The sequence below is a fragment of the Anas acuta genome, chromosome 31, assembly GCF_963932015.1.
Source record: "Anas acuta chromosome 31, bAnaAcu1.1, whole genome shotgun sequence".
NCBI classification, from domain to species: Eukaryota; Metazoa; Chordata; class Aves; order Anseriformes; family Anatidae; genus Anas; species Anas acuta.
Genome location: NC_089009.1, coordinates 1242297 through 1260404, shown reverse-complemented (window position 1 = coordinate 1260404; position 18108 = coordinate 1242297). Strand labels below are relative to the sequence as shown.

At 50.3% G+C, this 18108-nt stretch overlaps 1 protein-coding gene and 1 long non-coding RNA gene across 6 annotated transcripts in view; one reads left to right on the top strand and one right to left on the bottom strand.

Moving 5' to 3' along the window:
* The window catches only part of LOC137846321 (uncharacterized), a 10833-nt gene extending 1106 nt beyond the window's left edge, over nucleotides 1–9727 (bottom strand). The window contains exons 1-3 of one of the 4 annotated variants that reach the window (XR_011090444.1): nucleotides 9585–9727; nucleotides 3107–8008; nucleotides 125–2062 (exon numbers count right to left, since the gene is read on the bottom strand). This is a non-coding gene — a long non-coding RNA (uncharacterized lncRNA). The remainder of the gene's footprint in view (nucleotides 1–124; nucleotides 2063–3106; nucleotides 8009–9584) is intronic. The other 3 variants (XR_011090445.1, XR_011090443.1, XR_011090446.1) reach the window with 3 other exon arrangements.
* ZNF692 (zinc finger protein 692) lies at nucleotides 7834–18108 on the top strand. Of its 2 annotated transcripts, none has more exons than XM_068663993.1 (12): nucleotides 7834–7883; nucleotides 9593–9792; nucleotides 9891–9922; nucleotides 10370–10780; nucleotides 11464–11512; nucleotides 12324–12470; nucleotides 13320–13448; nucleotides 15708–15770; nucleotides 15989–16067; nucleotides 16464–16578; nucleotides 16869–16968; nucleotides 17379–18108. In XM_068663993.1, exons 2-12 carry the CDS (start codon nucleotides 9605–9607, stop codon nucleotides 17716–17718), a joined length of 1653 nt encoding a protein of 550 aa, XP_068520094.1. In that variant the 5' UTR covers nucleotides 7834–7883; nucleotides 9593–9604; the 3' UTR covers nucleotides 17719–18108. The 2 variants fall into 2 exon arrangements, with proteins under 2 accessions (XP_068520094.1, XP_068520093.1); XM_068663992.1 differs by having other exon boundaries at nucleotides 7877–8013.

The following is an 18108-nucleotide window of genomic DNA, read 5'->3' as shown; positions in this document are numbered from 1 at the left end:
AAATTTTTATAAAATGTATAAAAGACAAGAAAACATTGCTGGGTGTGTGGGGAGTCTACGCTCCACCTACACGCACACACAAACATCAAACATTCTTAATATACAGAACATTGCTTTTACATACCAAACGTGTGTATGCCTTTACAATCAAGAAAGGTTCAACAATCCTTTAAGTTCCATGACTTAACAGTCTCTATTTTCCATTCCTTTTCTTGATTACAAACAAGTCTCTTCTTTTCATTCCTTTTGTACAATATGTCTTGCTTTAAGTTGTCAAGCAACTCGGTCTTTGGGCCTTATGTATCCTGTTCTTCCCGGATCGAAGAAAAACATACCCATCTCCTTTTCAAGGCCAATGAGGCCTGGGTCAAAAGGCACGTTCAGGTCAACAGGGAGCGTAACAGCAAAAGCCTTCGATGGCTGTAGCAGCAGAGGGGCTGATGGCGTAGCAGTCGGATCAGTAAAGGAGCCCGCAGCTCCCTCACTATCTGGCAAACCACACGTTTCTGACTGGCCCCACATGGGTCTTCAAGGCCTCAGAGACTGCTCGCCAGGTGCCCAGCAATCCCACTGCAACCTTGTCGTTTTTAGTTGCAGAGTCCCACACCTTGACTTCAATTTGATCCCATGTTTCAGGCTCATAAACTGTCCGATTGTTAATAAGGAGAATAAGCTGTAAGGTTACCAGGACTTTGTTCCTAAGGACGTATGATTCCCCATAATGCGCAACTTTTTACCAGTGAGAGGCAGTTGTGTGCACAGGTCCGCTTCTCTCAGCTCGAGCTTCTCTCCAGCTCCAGTGCACCTATTTCTAGCGACTTTCAGTCACTTCAGTCTCTGAGCATTTTGGTTTCCTGTCCTCCGGACCCCGCTGTGTCCCCTCCACCTGCTTTGTGTCCTCCTGCCATGGAGGATGAGGATGGCTACACGGCCTTGGACAGGCGATGCAAGCGGGGTGCTGCGGAGAGGCCGGGACCCTTCCGGGACGCAGGTAGCGGGGTCCGATCCTCCGTCCCCACCACTTCTTTATGTGTTTTCACTGAGCGGTCAGCAATCCGTGTTCTTTCCAAATTACTCCATGAGCATGTACCATGCGGAATGTATATTTAGAATCTGTCCAAATATTTATTTTCCTTCCTGCTGCTAGTTCCAGTGCTCGCATAAGAGCAATTGTCTGTGCTTTCTGGGTGGACGTCCCAGGGGGTAATGGTTTGGACTTGATTACCTGTTGAGTGGTTGTAATGGCGTACCCTGCCTTACGTTGTCCTTGTTTCACAAAGCTGCTCCCATCAGTATACCAAGAGTCGTCAGCATCTTCTAAAGATTCTTCCTTAAAATCGGGTTGATTAGAATACACAGTGTCCATTGTTTCTATACAATCACGGGTTATGGGTTGATCCAGAGTTCCACTAAGGAAAGAAGCTGGATTTACGATGTTAGTGACCACAGTTTCCACATCATCTTGTTCTACTAATATTGCTTGATATTTTAAAATCATCAATTCTTGTTTAAGTTGTTTAAAGACTTTTTGTGCTTCTCCAGTCCAGACTAACTTTGACTGGTTAATCGTTATCAAATCACATAGAGGCTTTACCAATGGTCCATAATTATAAATCCAAAGGCGACACCAACCTGTCATTCCTAAAAAGGTTTGTAGCTCCTTTACCGTTTGAGGTTCTGAAGTCCGGCAAATGACTTCCTTACGTTCAGTTCCTAGTTCTCGTTGTCCTCCTGAAATTTCAAATCCCAGATAGGTCACACTTTGTTGAGCCAGCTGGACTTTCTGTCAAGAGACTTGATATCCATTTAAACCCAGAAAATTAAGAAGACGTAGAGTCCATTGAATACAACTCCCTTTAGTCTCGGTAGCTATTAAGAGATCATCTACCTATTGTAACAAAGCCCCTTCAGTGTCCGGAGGCATCCAAGTTTTGGTTTCCAAAAATAGTGGGGCTATTCTTGAATCCTTGAGGTAGTAATGTCCACGTAAGCTGCGTCTTTCTGCCTGAATCGGGATTTTCCCATTTAAAGGCAAATAGGTTTTGGCTTTCTGTGGCTAAGGCTAGGCAGAAGAAGGCATCTTTTAAATCCAGTACGGTAAACCAGACTTGACTATTCTTTAATTTAGTCAGCAAAGCATAAGGGTTTGCCACTACTGGATGTATATCCTCGGTGATTTTATGTATGGCCCTCAAATCCTGAACTAACCTATAGCTTTTTCATCTGCCTTTTTAATTGGCAATATGGGCGTATTGTATTCTGATTCGCATTCAATCAATAATCCATACTGTAAAAATTTATCAATTATCTCTTTAATTCCTTTCCTATCTTTCATATTATAATATTATAATATTTCACAACCAAATGCCCGAAACTGGGGATATTTCCCCCTATTTCAGTCTCCTTGGAGAGGCCTCAGGCCTCCGCCATTACAGGGCTGAAGACTACAACTCCCATCATCCCCTGCGCGCGGGACCCGGCTCCAGGCTGGGCGGGCGCAAGGCGCAAAGCGCAGTGGCGGGGGCGGGACGTCCGCCATTTTGTGCACGTATGTGACCAATGGGGGCGATGGGGAGGGGGTTGGCTCTCGGCTCTTAAAGGGGGCACGGCCTCAGGGTGGGGCCCCTCGGGTTACGGTGAAGGGCCCGGCGGAGCGGGGTCGGGCGGCGGGGGGAGCGTCGTGAGCGTCGTGAGGCTCTCCTCGCCGAGCCACGGCGCTGCGTGCGGCCATCGGGTGCAAAGTTCGGGCATTGAAAGAAGGGAGCGAGCGAGAGGAGAACGAGAATAAATAAATAAATAAATAAAAATAAATAAATAAATAAATAAAATTAAAATAAATAAAATTAAAATAAAAAATAATAAATAAATAAATAAATAAATAAAACACAGCACAAATGCAAAAAGAAAGGCGAGGGAGTGACAAAGAGGGTGGGAAAAGGGGCAAAGGAGCAAATAACGAAGTAAATAAATAAACTTTAAAGCAATGAAAGAAAAAAAGTTGGGAAGCCCGCCCTGGCTGGCTGCTCCTTTCCTTCCCGTTTCAGCCCCGAGCCGAGCGCTGCTCGCTCAGCTGGCCCTGAATTTCGCTGCTCGGAGGCGAACTTACCTTCTGAGTGTCTTCTCCGGTGTGGATTGTTGCAATAATGTGCGGAGATTAAATAAATCACAAAGGACAGCCCCCCCGTTACGTAAGCTGTTGCTTTTGCCCAATGCCTGGCCACGGCTACGCAGTCACATATAGGAAGTAAATAGTTAAATAAAAAACCCCGTTCATTTGAAACTGATTCAAAGATCGAAGCCGAAATTCCTTTAAGTGGTATATTCTTTATTGCAGCGCGGGATGCACGGGGGATCTCTCCACCTATCGTGCATACCCAAAGCGGAAAGCAGTCTTGAATTTATACAATCAATCTATCAATATTCTACAAGCGCCTATACATATGCATTACCTATCCCCGCCTTCCCTCGCTTCTCATGCTAATTAGCCTTTTGGCACCTTACGCCTGCGTAGAGCCTCCCAAGAATTGTGGGCAGGGGTCTTGGGACGTGGGCAGGGGTCTCTGGGAGGAAGACCCCGAGTCTTCCTCACAGTGTACTTTTCACCTTTGGTCAGGAATCTGTTGAATTGGCACGTTTCTTAATTGCGAGAGCTGGTTGTTGCCAATTCTTCCGTTTGTTGTATCTTTATAATGAATTCCAATGTCCAATTTTGAGATTTATAGTCCTTCCATTTGTTTCTCTGTCCGTCTGCCGCTTCCTTATCATGAGTTCCAGTGTCTTGTTTTGAGATATAGAGTCCATGTCTGGGGATTGTCCTTGCCTCCCCAATGCCTCCCCAATGCCTCCTTAATCAATCCCCCCTTTTCTTTTCCCATGCAAATTCTTTTGCATCAGATACTTTCATTATTTACAGTAACACAACAAAGCAGGCATCTAAACAACATGCACACAAATATTCCTAACACTACTAATGTGATTAGAGCAATGAACACTTGTTTCAACCATTGGAAGCTGGGCAACCAGGAGGTTAACTTATTCCATATTTCACTAAAACTCCATGAAAGATCATCTTTACTGATCTCATGTAGGACCCTTGTCTGCTTCCATATTTCTTCCAGGTCGGTAGAGATCCTTCCACTCTGATCTACATACATACAACAACTTGTATTTATTACTGTACAGACTCCCCCTTAAGCAGCCAGTAACAAGTCTAGGGCCATCCGATTTTGTAATACTACCTGTGATAAACTAGATCTCTCTTCTTGTTGAGCCTTTATAGCATCCGGAATTTTGTTTTCTAACTTCTCTATAATTGCAGAAATATTAACTATCGCCTTTTCCAATTCACTCACTCCTAACCATGGGATAAACCATCGAACAAAACTATGAAAAGCGGTGTGTCTCTCTATCAATGGATTGTTAATTTTTCGTAACCTCGAGGCGCTACATCGTGTATGGTCAAACTGGGGACTACTGCTCCAAGAGTGCAAGTTCCCTTCCAGTTCTCGGGCAAGACCTTACGGGCTGTATCATTGCATAGCCAATACCACCCTTTTCCTTCTGGAACTGGCCAGCTGGTTGAATTTGCCCAACTGCTAGTTGTACTAATATTAATTGTTTGATTACAAGATGTCTGATTTCCCACATAAGTAGTACCCGTATTTATACAATCCTGTTTTCCCATACCCTTAGGCGGGTTACACCTTTGTACACATACATAGTAAGATTCCAATGGCACGAAGCTACTAACTTCTAGTTCCAAAACTTCTTCATATTTTTGACCCCAAGATGTGTTTTCCCACAAATAAGTCCAAGGTAAGTTTGCAGGCAAGGGAATCCTGATTAACGATACACCCTTATTCCCATGCTGTGGCAGATGGGTGCATACCCAACAGTTTGTCTTATTAATTACTTGAGAAATTGTTTGTATCAGGGACAGGTGTAAGTTCTCATCCCAAACTGCCCACCCCGAATCTGAGAACCACACCCCTGCAATCATTAGGATCTGGAAAACCATAATTTTGTTGGTCCAATTGGAGTGGTGGTCCATATCCTCGCCACGGCCTTCTTCACCCTTGAATCGTGGATCCTAGCTGCTTGCTCCTTAATCTTAATGGTGGTGTGTGTTGTCAGTAATACCTGGTATGGTCCCGTCCACTTTCCTTCCATTTTTCCTCTAGGGGTTGTCCTGAAAAAGTCTTTATATATATAATCCCTGAGCTTAAAAGGGTGGATTGGTTGATCCAACCGTCTAGCCCAGGTCCTGAGAACAAATTTATGTACTTTATTTAATTCGTTCGATCCTCTCCACTAAATAGAAATGGATACGGCCTTCCATATAAGATTTCAAAGGCACTCAAATTCCCTTTTATTCTAGGTTTAACTCAAATTCTAAGTAATGCTAAAGGGAGGGATTGAGGTCATGACAAATTAGATTCTTGTCCGATTTTAGCTATTTGTTGTTTAATTAAATGTTTCATTTTTCTACCTGTCCACTTGCCTGCGGTCTATAAAGACTATGCAGTTGTCTTTAGAATATCTTTAGAATCTTACTTATCTGTTGTACCACTTGCACACAAAAATGTGAAACTCTATCAGAAGACATTGCTACTAGAATCCCAAAGCATGGTATTATTTCATTTAACAAGACTTTAACTACTTCTTCTTGCTTTGTTTGTTCGACAGGGAAAGGCTTCAGGCCTTCCTGAAATCATGTCAGTCAGAACCAGTAAATAACAATATCCCCCTTTTCTAGGGAGTTCTGAAAAATCAATTTGCCACAGTTGCCCCGAATAATTTCCTTTACTGATTATTCCAAATTTTATTCTATTCTTGGTATTGGGGTTATTGTGTAAGCAAATGCTACATTGTTGAGTTACTTGTTTTATTGTTGTATATAAATTTTGTTCCACTAATGTCTGACTCAGGCTCTTATGCAATGTGTCAGCTCCCCGATGTGTTTTATTGTGTTCTGTAAGAACTATGGGCCATATCAAATTAGAGGGTATTATTACACAGTTATCTTTTAAATATACTCATCTATCTGGTTTCATTTTACCTTTCAAATCTTCAATTAATTTTAAGTCTTCTTTTGTATAATTTGGCTTTTTGGTTCATATATATAGTTTGGATTTTACCGTCTGGTATTAAAGACAATGCCTTCACCTCAGTTATTTCAGCTGCCTGTTTAGCCTCCTGATCTGCCAATCGATTTCCAATTTCAAAATCAGAGTTTCCCTTTTGGTGTCCTTGACAATGCATCATAGCTACCTTTTCTGATTGTTTTACAGCCTGTAACAATTTTAAAATTTCTTCAGCATGTTTTCTTTTTGTTTTCCCTGAGCAGTCAGCAATCCACGTTCTTTCCATATCGCTCCATGAGCATGTACCACGCCGAATGCTTATTTAGAGTCTGTCCAAATATTTATTTTCCTTCCTGCTGCTAGTTCCAGTGCTCGCATAAGAGCAATTATCTCTGCTTTCTGGGTGGACGTCCCAGGGGGTAATGGTTTGGACTTGATTACCTGTTGAGTGGTTGTAATGGCGTACCCTGCCTTACGTTGTCCTTGTTTCACAAAGCTGCTCCCATCAGTATACCAAGAGTCGTCAGCATCTTCTAAAGATTCTTCCTTAAAATCGGGTTGATTAGAATACACAGTGTCCATTGTTTCTATACAATCACGGGTTATGGGTTGATCCAGAGTTCCACTAAGGAAAGAAGCTGGATTTACGATGTTAGTGACCACAGTTTCCACATCATCTTGTTCTACTAATATTGCTTGATATTTTAAAATCATCAATTCTTGTTTAAGTTGTTTAAAGACTTTTTGTGCTTCTCCAGTCCAGACTAACTTTGAATGGTTAATCGTTATCAAATCACATAGAGGCTTTACCAATACTCCATAATTATAAATCCAAAGGCGACACCAACCTGTCATTCCTAAAAAGGTTTGTAGCTCCTTTACCGTTTGAGGTTCTGAAGTCCGGCAAATGACTTCCTTACGTTCAGTTCCTAGTTGTCGTTGTCCTCCTGAAATTTCAAATCCCAGATAGGTCACCCTTTGTTGAGCCAGCTGGACTTTCTGTCAAGAGACTTGATATCCATTTAAACCCAGAAAATTAAGAAGACTTATAGTCCATTGAATACAACTCCCTATAGTCTCGGTAGCTATTAAGAGATCATCTACATATTGTGACAAAGCACCTTCAGTGTCCGGAGGCATCCAAGTTTTGAGTTCCCTTGCTAATTGGTTTCCTAAAATAGTGGGGCTATTCTTGAATCCTTGAGGTAGTGCTGTCCACGTAAGCTGCGTCTTTCTGCCTGAATCGGGATTTTCCCATTCAAAGGCAAATAGGTTTTGGCTTTCTGTGGCTAAGGCTAGGCAGAAGAAGGCGTCTTTTAAATCCAGTACGGTAAACCAGACTTGGCTATTCTTTAATTTAGTCAGCAAAGCATAAGGGTTTGCCACTACTGGATGTATATCCTCGGTGATTTTATTTATGGCCCTCAAATCCTGAACTAACCTATAGCTTTTTCATCTGCCTCTTTAATTGGCAATATGGGTGTATTGTATTCTGATTCGCATTCAATCAATAATCCGTACTGTAAAAATTTATCAATTATCTCTTTAATTCCTTTCCTATCTTTCATATTATAATATTATAATATTTCACAACCAAATGCCCGAAACTGGGGCTATTTCCCCCTATTTCAGCCTCCTTGGAGAGGCCTCAGGCCTCCGCCATTACAGGGCTGAAGACTACAACTCCCATCATCCCCTGCGCGCGGGACCCGGCTCCAGGCTGGGCGGGCGCAAGGCGCAGGGCGCATGCGCAGTGGCGGGGGCGGGGCGTCCGCCATTTTGTGCCGCTTCCTGAGCAGTGTGAGCGATGGGGGGGGGAGGGGGTGGCTCTCGGCTCTTAAAGGGGGCACGGCCTCAGGGTGGGGCCCCCTCGGGTTACGGTGGAGAAGGGCCCGGCGGAGCGCGCTGAGGGGAGGACGAGGAGGCTCCGGTGCGGGTCGCGGCGGCGGAGCGGAGCTTGGCCCCTTCTCCATCATGGCCCCGCCTTCCCCGCTGCGGGGCCCGCTTTAAGGAGCGGCGGCGGCGGGAGCGGGGTCGGGCGGCGGGGGGGGGGGGAGCGTCGTGAGGGGGTGGGGGCGGGGCTAATTGATGAGGGGGCGGGGCCAAATGGGGCGATGGGCGGGGCTACGGGGAGTGGGCGTGGCCAATCAGGGCGAGGGCTGCGGTGGGGGCGTGGCCATGAGAGGTGGGGGCGGGGCTTAGAGGGGTGTGGCCCGGAGGGGGCGGGGTTTAAGCAGCTGTGGGGGGGGGCTCCTGGCCTTTGGGGGCTCCCCCTGAGCCCCTGGCCCCAGCCCCGCCCAGACCCCCTTATCCCCCCCCAGACCCCTTTCTCACCCCCTCATCACCCCCCCAGATCCCCCCCCACCCCCTCATCACCCCCCCAGACCCCCCCACACCACCCCCCTTACCCCCTCATCACCCCCCCAGACCCCCTTATCACCCCCACTCACCCCCTCATCACCCCCCCAGAGCCCCCCTCACCCCCTTTATCCCCCTCCCAACCCCCACCTCACCCCCTTATCACCCCCCAGACCCCCCCCAGACCCCTCCCTCACCCCCATATCACACTCCTAGACCCCCCCCCACCCCCTCATCACCCCCCCAGACTCCCCCTCACCTCCTTATCACCCCCTTATCACCCCCCCAGACTCCCCCCTCAACCCCTTATCACTCCCCCAGCCCCCCCTCACCCCGCCAGACCCTCCCTCACCCCCTCAGACCCCCCCCTTACCCCCCTCATCACCCCCCCAGTGACCCCCTCACCCCCCCCAGACCCCCTTATCACCCCCCAGACCCCCCCTCATCACCCCCCCAGACCCCTCATCACCCCCCTCACCCCCTCATCACCCCCTCAGACCCCCCCCTTTACCCCCCATCACCCCCCCAGACCACCCCCTTATCACCCCCACTCACCCCCCTCACCTCCTTATCATCCCCCCAGACCCCCCCTCACCTCCTTATCACCCCCTTATCACCCCCCCAGACTCCCCCCTCAACCCCTTATCACCCCCCCAGCCCCCACTTACCCCACCAGACCCTCCCTCACCCCCTCAGACCCCCCCTTACCCCCCTCATCACCCCCCCAGACCCCTCCTCACCCCCTTACCACCCCCTCAGACCCCCCCTTATCACCCCCCCAGACCCCCCCTCATCACCTCCCTAGACCCCCCCTTACCCCCTCATCACACCCCAGACCCCCTCATCACCCCCCCAGACCCCCCCTCACCCCCTTATTACCCCCTTATCACCCCCTTATCACCCCCCCAGACCCCCCCCAACCTTCTTATCACCCCCTTATCACCCCCTAGGCCCCCCTTATCACCTCCCCAGATCCCCCCTCACCCCCTCCTCACCCCCCCAGCCATCTCCTCACCCCCTCATCACCCCCCCAGACCCCCCTTATCACCCCCCCAGACCCCTCCTCACCCCCCCCAGACCCCCCTTCACCCCCTTATCACCCCCTTATCACCCCCTCTCACCCCCTCCTCACCCCCTTATCACCCCTCCAGGACCCCCCCCCCATGGATCCCGGCCGCCCGGGCCGCCAGCGGGCCCCCGATTGCGTCCGCCGGCAGAAACGCCGGGAGCTGGACGCCCGCCGCAGCAAGTGCCGCATCCGCCTGGGGGGCCACCTGGAGCAGTGGTGTCGCCTCAAGGAGCAGCTGGGCTTCGCCTTGCACTCCCAGCTGGCCAAATTCCTCCTCGACAGGTCCGTAGACCAGAAAAAACCCCAAAATAGCCCCCCAAAAAAAACCCATGGGGTTCGGGCAACCTTCAGGTCGATCACGCTGCCTCCTCCTTCCGCAGGTACAGCTCCCAGGGTTGTGTTTTGAGCCCAGGTAGGTGCCTTTTTCCCCTTGGCTACCCCCCATCTACATTTTATTTTATATTTTTTCACCCAAAATGCATTTATTGTCAAAATTTGCATTGCACGACACCCTTTCCTGGGAGGAGATGCTTGCGGCGGCGTGGGGATGGGGTCGCCACGGTGGTGGCTCTTGCCCCATTTTGTTGTTTTTGGGGATGTTGGGCCCCTCCCCCAGCTGCTTTTTGGGGTCTTTGTGAGGTTTTGGGGTTGTGAAAGAAGGGAAGAAGCAGCTGTGAGGGTGCTCGTGGGGTGGGGACACCAGGAGGTTGGAGGTGGGGAGGTGGCAGAAGGAAACTTTGACATTGTCCCAACACCAAAAAATCTTTAAATGGGTTCGCAGAACCAAAAATCAACCCAAAAGTCGAATTTTTGGACCTGTTCATCACCGAATCGCTTTATTTTTCATGCCCTAACCCAGGACCTAGCACCCCAGAACCCAGCCTTCTCCACGCCGATGCCTTGCAGCGCCTGGTCGCCCTCTCCCACGGCCACGGCCAGGAGTGCGGCTTCGTCCCCGACGTGAAGCCCCCAACCTCAGGCAGCCCTGCCCAGCTGGTGTGGGAGTGCGTGGCCGGTCACAGCTTCTCCTGGGGTGTCCCCAACGTGGCCGATGGCCAGCAGCCTTGGGGAGTCACCGAGGAAGATTTGGGGTCCAACTCCCCACCGGTCCCAAGGCGCCGGCGGTCGTTGCGGCGGGCAGGGCTCGTTGCCGAGCCCAAGATGGACGGATCCAGCCCCAAAAAGGATGGTGCTGAAGCAGAGGTGGCAGCTTGGTCACCCGCTGGTGATGGAAACCAGAGGGAGGAGGCGGGTGAAAGCAGTGATGGAGGTGAGGTTGGGTGGTGGTCCTCCTCGTCTTCAGCTGGGAGGAAGGTGGGCTCCCGTGCTCTGCTCTCATTTCACTGTTGGCCTCTTGTAGTCCAAATTAGAAGATTTTTGGGTGGTCCCAAGGCTCTGGTAGTCCAAAAGCAGAAGACCTTTGGGTGGTCGCAAGTCTCTGGTAGGCCAAAAGTAGACGTTTGGGTGGTCCCAAGTCTCTGGTAGTCCAAAAGTAGAAGACGTTTGGGTGGTCCCAAGTCTCTGGTAGGCCAAAAGTAGAAGACCTTTGGGTGGTCCCAAGTCTCTTGTAGTCTAAAATTAGATCTTTGGGTGGTCCCAAGGCTCTGGTAGTCCAAATTAGAAGATTTTTGGGTGGTCCCAAGGCTCTGGTAGTCCAAAAGTAGAAGATCTTGCTGACCCCACGTAGGTAGAGCTCTCAGAAGCTTCTCCATTTAGCCAAGGTCAAGGAGAAAACCTTTTTCTTTCCTGTCTTAGCTACTTCAGAAGAGGTTGAACTTTCCAGGAGAGGATTTTGGAGTGACTTGGCCAGCAGAAGGGCACAATCTGCTCTCCCAACACCTGCAGGCTCCCCGGTCCTGCTGCCAAATCCACTCCTCCTTCTTCTGCATCTCCAAGACCTCGGGTAAAAGAGTCCTGCCTTACCTCACCACCACTCCTTTCGTTTCCTCGCAGCTCCCCGAGGGCAGATGGAGGTGGCAACCACAGGACTGGACCATGAGAGGTGAGTGGCGGCCCTGTGGGGCTTTCCCCCGGCCCAAAACACCAAAAATTGGCGTTTCCTGAGCTGAAGGTTGCACCTGGACGCAATTATCCTTGGGCTCTTTGCACCCATGGCATCTTCTGATGGCATGTCGTGGTTTAACCCGGCCGGCAGCTAAACACCACGCAGCCGTTCGCTCACCCTCCCCCCTCCCTCTCTGGGACGGGGGAGAGAAATGGAAAGTGAAGCCCGTGAGTTGAGATAAAGACAGTTTAATAAGACAGGAAAATAATAATAACAAAATAATAATAAAATAATAACAATAATAATACAATGGTGATAATAGGAAAGTAATAATAGTATGTACAAACAAGTGATGCACAATGCAATTGCTCACCACCCGCTGACCGATGCCCAGCCTAACCCCGAGCAGTCCGGCCCCCTCCCCCCGGCTAGCCACCCCTATCTATTGTTTAGCATGACGTCAGATGGTATGGAATACCCCTTTGGCTAGTTTGGGTCACCTGTCCTGGGTCTGTCCCCTCCCAGCTCTTACTGCACCCCCAGCCTGCCCGCTGGCAGGACAGAGCAAAAGGCTGAGATGTCCTTGGCTTAGTATAAGCACTGCTCTGCAACAATTAAAGCATCGGGGTGTTATCAGCACTCTTCTCATCCCAAGCCAAAACACAGCATTCCACCAGCTACTAGGAAGAAAATTAATTCTGTGCTAACTGAAACCAGGACATGGCAACACCACCATTTAATGAAGTTTCCATAAAAAAATTACCGCTGGGTCATAGCAGAGATGATTTTGGCCGTTGCATTTTGGCAGCACACCCGTGTTGGAGGAGAAACCGGAGCAGGGCAGCGCGTCTCAGGAAGAAGAGGAGGAAGAGGAGGACGAGGACTTCGCCGAGGACGATGACCTTGCCTACACCGATGACCTGCGTGATGAGAACTACCACCCGTCCCTGGACAGGTGAAGAGTGCTTAGAGGCTGGTGGCCAACCGTGGCTCAACGGTGGCCAACGGGGACCAACTGTGCCCCAACCGTGGTCAACGGGGCCCAACGGTAGCCAACAGAAGCCAACTGTGCCCCAACAGTGGCCAACGGGGCACAACCATGCCCCAACCATGGTCAACAGGGCTCAATGGTGGCCAAGAGCGGCCAACCGTGCCCCAACCATGGTCAACAGGGCCCAGTGGTGGCCAAGAGTGGCCAACCGTGCCCCAAATGTGGTCAATGGGGCCCAACCATGGCCAACAGGGCCCAATGGTGGCCAAGAGCAGCCAACTGTGCCCCAACAGTGGCCAACGGGGCCCAACCATGCCCCAACAGTGGCCAACGGGGCCCAATGGCAGCCAACGGTGGCCAACGGGGCCCAACCATGGTCAACAGGGCCCAGTGGTGGCCAAGGGTGGCCAACCGTGCCCCAAATGTGGTCAATGGGGCCCAACCATGCCCCAACAGTGGCCAACAAGGCCCAATGGTGGCCAAGAGTGGCCAACCGTGCCCCAAATGTGGTCAACAGGGCCCAACCGTGCCCCAACAGTGGCCAGCGGGGCCCAGTGGCAGCCAACGGTGGCCAACGGGGCCCAACCATGGTCAACAGGGCCCAATGGTGGCCAAGAGTGGCCAACCGTGCCCCAGATGTGGTCAACGGGGCCCAACCGTGCCCCAACAGTGGCCAACAGGGCCCAATGGTGGCCAAGAGCGGCCAACCGTGCCCCAACCATGGTCAACAGGGCCCAGTGGTGGCCAAGGGCACCCAATGGTGGCCAACCACCTAAACCATCTTGCCCATCCCGTGTTTCTCTTCTCCCCCAGTGACTCGGAGCTGCAGAGACGCCAAAGCCAGCCAAAATCCCGCAAGAAACCCGTGAAAGAGGAGCAGAGCCCGAGCGAGCCGAGCCCGATCGACTCCAGCCCAGCAGAAGAGAGGGGTGGGCGAGTCAGGTGAGCGGGGAAGATCACAACGGTGGCTACTGAATGAGAATTTGGGGGCACCTTTGGACACGCTGCTGCTTTCTGGGCTGAGAAACCACATGGAAAACTACCCAAAAGTTGTAAAAATGCGTGAAGTTCAAGGGAGAGGGCTGCGTGTTTGCAAAGGGAGGTGACAAAGTCACCTGGAATCAGGTTTTAGTCCTCGTTGGGGCAGAGCTGCTGGCACCTGGCCCCGTCTTGTGCTGGAGCTTGAGAGGAGGGATCTGGCTGCTGGTCTTGATGGGGGAGTCATTCACGGTGTCTCCTCTGTGGCCACGCACGTGTCTGCTGCTTTGGGTGCTCCAGCACCCAGCCTGGAGCTGGTCCCAAGCACGGGTGGCCACGGAGCAGAGATTTGGTGGCCTCCAGAAGGGTGGAACCACCTCCAGAACCACCAGAGGTGGTTTGGTTGGTCTGGTGGACCAGATGGCCCGTAGCGATGGCAGCGCTCATCCAACCTCAAGCCTTGGTCGAAGGACGTCCTTCTCAGGACCACAAGTGTTGAATTTGCAAGCACTTTGAGGCTGAGTTATGGTTTAGCCACTCCTGCCCAGCCACGTGGGCTCAAAAATTCCCGTTTTCACTCAAAATGAGACGGGAGGGTGGAGTAGTTGCTCAGTTCCAGGCGTCTTTTAAGCAGGAAGAGTCAATTCTGGCCGCCCCCGTGAGGGTTGGTCTTGATGCTTTGCCTCTCGGGTCTGACACACAAGGAGTCCTCCATCACCTTCCTGGATTTTCTTCCAATACAAGGGCATTTAAAAAAAAATGTAAAAAACACAACTTTTTACTTGGAGTTAGCTGGAGCGACCACTTATCTGCTCTTACCTTTGTGTGCCCTTGAGAGAAGACACCAAAACGCACCCCCCCAAACCGTAGCAGGTAAGTATTGCACGCTTCCACGAAGGTTTTTGTATTTATTTTTTCGCTTTGGCATGTTTTTACCACTTCATTTCGCTTCTCAACGCCATCCCTGTCTCTTGCAGGAGCTCAGGAGCCAGCTAGGAGCTTGCTGGAAGAGAGGACGTGTTCCCAAAAAGTCGTTCCAGAAAGATAAACGGAATGGTAAATCTGGCACTTGCCTTTCTTCTCTCCTTTTTGGGTTACACCAAGGGATGCCAGGCACTCAAATTCAATTTGACAGGAAAGGTTTGGTTTCGCTGGTCTATGTTGATACCAAAAATGAAGTAAGAGAGGGATTTTTTCACACCTCTGTGGCATTTGGGGGTTCTGCACGCTTCCCATTTGTCACCCTCACGTTCAAACCCCCAAAAACCTCAAGATGGACCCAAAAACCTCTTGGGATTTTCAGATGTGGCTGATAAAAGCGGCTATTGACTTGCTTGTGCAAAAGTAGGGTTGTGGGGAAGCTTTTAACACCCCTCCAAATTAAATTTGAGGTCAGTGGTGTGCTTTTGATGAGTTTGATTACAGTTGTTGTACTCGGACTTACAAAGTTTACTTTTTTTCCCCCAGTTTTGTAGCAGCAACTGGAAGAATGGAGAAAAAAGACTGTTCTAAGAGGAAAAGATGGCTCATCCTGCACAGCCTCTTCTCGCTGCCCTACGGTAATGCCACCCTGAGCTGATAAAAAACACTTTGAGGAGATTGTAGACAAAGATGCCCAGCCAAAAAAAAAATAAAAATTTATTCAGATGCAGCCTGGCGTGGCCATCTATGAACAATCTCTCTGTCTTGCCCCATAAAAACATCCATTTTTTTAAAAAAATCTCTTTCTGATTGCAGGGTATCAGCCAGGAATAGCTGCTCTTTCCACAAAACCATGGATAAAGCTGAAAAAAAAAACATAAATGAAACTTGTTTTGGTGGGAACGAGCACTCAGCGAGGTGGACACGAGGATGACGACGATCAGAGATGCACTAGGACGCTTCCAAAAACCCTGTTAAAGACTTTTGTAATGAATAATAAAGATTTTTATTTCTCTTTACAGTGTCTGAAAGGTTCGTTTGTTAACCTTGTTGCCTGCTGTGAGGCGGGGGGGGAGAAATATTTAAGTGGTTTTCTTTAGTTTTTAAGACTTTCTGATTTTGGAAGGGGAAGAGTTGGCCAAAGGATGGTTTGGTTGTCCAAAGGATGGTTCGAACGCCGTGGTCTTTTTTGGAAACCATCAACTTGTGGCTGCTTTCCAGCTCCTCAGCTCTAAATTGAGGCAAGGAGAGGGGATTTTGGGGACAGGAGCCTCGCTCAAGACCTTTTTTTTCCTCTTCCAGCTGCAAGCGGCGAACGCGGTCGTGCGACGAGGACGTGGCCCAGATCGGCCCCAAAAGGATCAGGTAGAGAGGGCTCCGGGAAGGGGAGGATGAAAAGGTGCAAATCGGCCCTTTGGGGCATAAAACGTGGTGGGACATTTTTCTTGTCCCTCCTGCTGTGATGGGAGCCTCCTATTTGGCTAATATTAAGCTTCTGGGGGATAAAAATGATGGGGGACGGAGGGAGATTGGCTCTTTTCTCAGCTCTCCTTGCTCACCCTGATAATTCCTCGCTCTTCCAGGAAGGCAGCGAAACGTGAAATCCTCCTCTGCGACTTCGAAGGCTGCGGCAAGATCTTCTCCAACCGCCAGTACCTGAACGTGAGGCCGGTGGTGGTGGGGTGGGAGGGACCCAAATCCCTTTTTTTCGTGCACGGGAGGTTCAGCTGAGCGCCTTCATCCCTCCTGCTCCCTGCTTTGAGACTCTCCTGTGGCCACTTTTGAGCCAGATTTTGTCTCCTGAGCTCCGTTTTTGACAATTCTGAGATGGATTTGGAGATCCCAAACTTTTTAAAGCAGGAATTTTTGACTTTATTAACCAGCATCTCAGTGCCTGCTCAGCCCAGGGGATTGCTCCCAGTCCCACCTTCTGCTTTGGACCAAAAAGATGAATTTTGCCCTGGAAGATGCCCCAGGGCTTCCTCCAAGCGCAGGTTCTTGGCGAGGGATTTTTGGGGTGGCGATCTTCATTCCTGTCTTTTTTCCCCCGTATTGCAGCACCACAAGAAGTACCAGCACGTCCACCAGAAAACCTTCACCTGCTCGGAGCCCAGCTGCGGCAAGTCCTTCAACTTCAAGAAGCACCTCAAGGAGCACGAGAAGCTGCACAGCGGTGAGCCAGCCGCCTCCATCCCTTATCAGACGCCTTTCCCGGGCTGCTCCCACCTCCTCGACCCTATTTCCATACCAATATTTCCTATTTGCTCCCTTTTTTTGACCTGTTTACCTTCTAGACGACCACATCAGCTTGTTTTTTTTTTGTCCATCTCTCGTTCCTCTCCATTTCTGTGCTGGCAAAGCATCCCGGCTCCTAAAACACACCCCAAAATCATCATCCGGGTTCCTCTTTGACGCTGGAGCAGCCCCTAAAACATTTTTTTTTTTATTCCTCCTGCCTTGCAGACAAGCGGGACTACATCTGCGAGTTCTGCGCCCGCTCCTTCCGCACCAGCAGCAACCTGATCATCCACCGGCGCATCCACACGGGGGAGAAACCCCTGCAGTGAGTTCCCATCCCATCCCTTAACAATTTGGGGTCACCTCGCTGGTGGCAGCGAGGTGACCCCAATTTTCCACATCAATTTTCCTGCTCCACATCAATTTTCCTGCTCCACGTCAGTTTTCCTGGAAAAAAACGGCACCTGGCTGCAAAATTCGGGGCGCAGGCACGGGGTTGATTGGAGGAAGCTCAAATTAAGCCATTTTTTGTAGGGTTTTTGAGGAGAGCAATGCGTTTCCTTCCCTCTAGGGTGTGCTAAAGCCATGCAGAGCCCTGACATTGCTCAGCGATAAGAAAATTTGCAGATTAAGATGTGACAAAGCACAGATTTACGTGCCTCCCCCTTCTGCTTCCCTAATTTATCCCCTTGTAGGATTTTTTCCCCTCTTACATCCCGTCCCGTTTCCTCCTAGGTGTGAGATCTGCGGCTTCACCTGCCGCCAGAAAGCCTCCCTCAACTGGCACATGAAGAAGCACGACGCCGACTCCTTCTACCAGTTCTCCTGTGACATCTGCGGCAAGAAATTCGAGAAGAGGGACAACGTCACCGCTCACAAGAGCAAAAGCCACCCCGAAACCCCCGGCGGACCCCCCCAAGCCGTGCCATCCGAGCCTCCCAGCCTGCTGGGGACCGGGATGGGGCAAACGGAGGCGCTGGGGGCATTTGGGGTAGAGCAGGAGGAGCCCCAAAGCGGGGAGGAGAGGGGAGAAGCGGAGAAAAGCGAGGGGCAGCCGCCTCCTGTCGCTGAATAAGGGCGGTTTTGGGGCAGAATTTGGGGGATGGTGGTGAGGTCGGGAGCAAAATTCGTCTCTGGACTCATCCAGCGGGGACCAAAACCCTCCTCGGAGGAGGGCAGGAGCTGAAAATGATGCTGGATCCTCCAGGAGGCACCGACCTCGCGTCCCAGTGCCAAAAAAACAAGGAAAAAACATGAAAAAACAAGAAAAAACAAGAAAAAAAAAAAAAAAACAAGAAAAAAACATGAAAAAACAAGGGGCCAAACGAGGACGGGGTGGCAGGGGGGCTTCCCTGCTCCTCCAGGGAAGCAAAGACCCCCCCATCACCTCCTCGCACGAGATGGGGGCTCGTTCTTCCTATATTTTGCGGCAGGATCCTCAATAAAAAAGTCATTTTGTAGAAAA

Excerpts from the sequence above, each read along its gene's own strand:
- ZNF692 (XM_068663993.1), top strand. The coding sequence starts at position 9,605 with ATGGATCCCGGCCGCCCGGGCCGCCAGCGGGCCCCCGATTGCGTCCGC. Across the intron at positions 10,781-11,463 it reads GGGTGAAAGCAGTGATGGAG|CTCCCCGAGGGCAGATGGAG; the intron begins GTGAGGTTGGGT and ends GTTTCCTCGCAG. Across the intron at positions 16,969-17,378 it reads ACGGGGGAGAAACCCCTGCA|GTGTGAGATCTGCGGCTTCA; the intron begins GTGAGTTCCCAT and ends GTTTCCTCCTAG.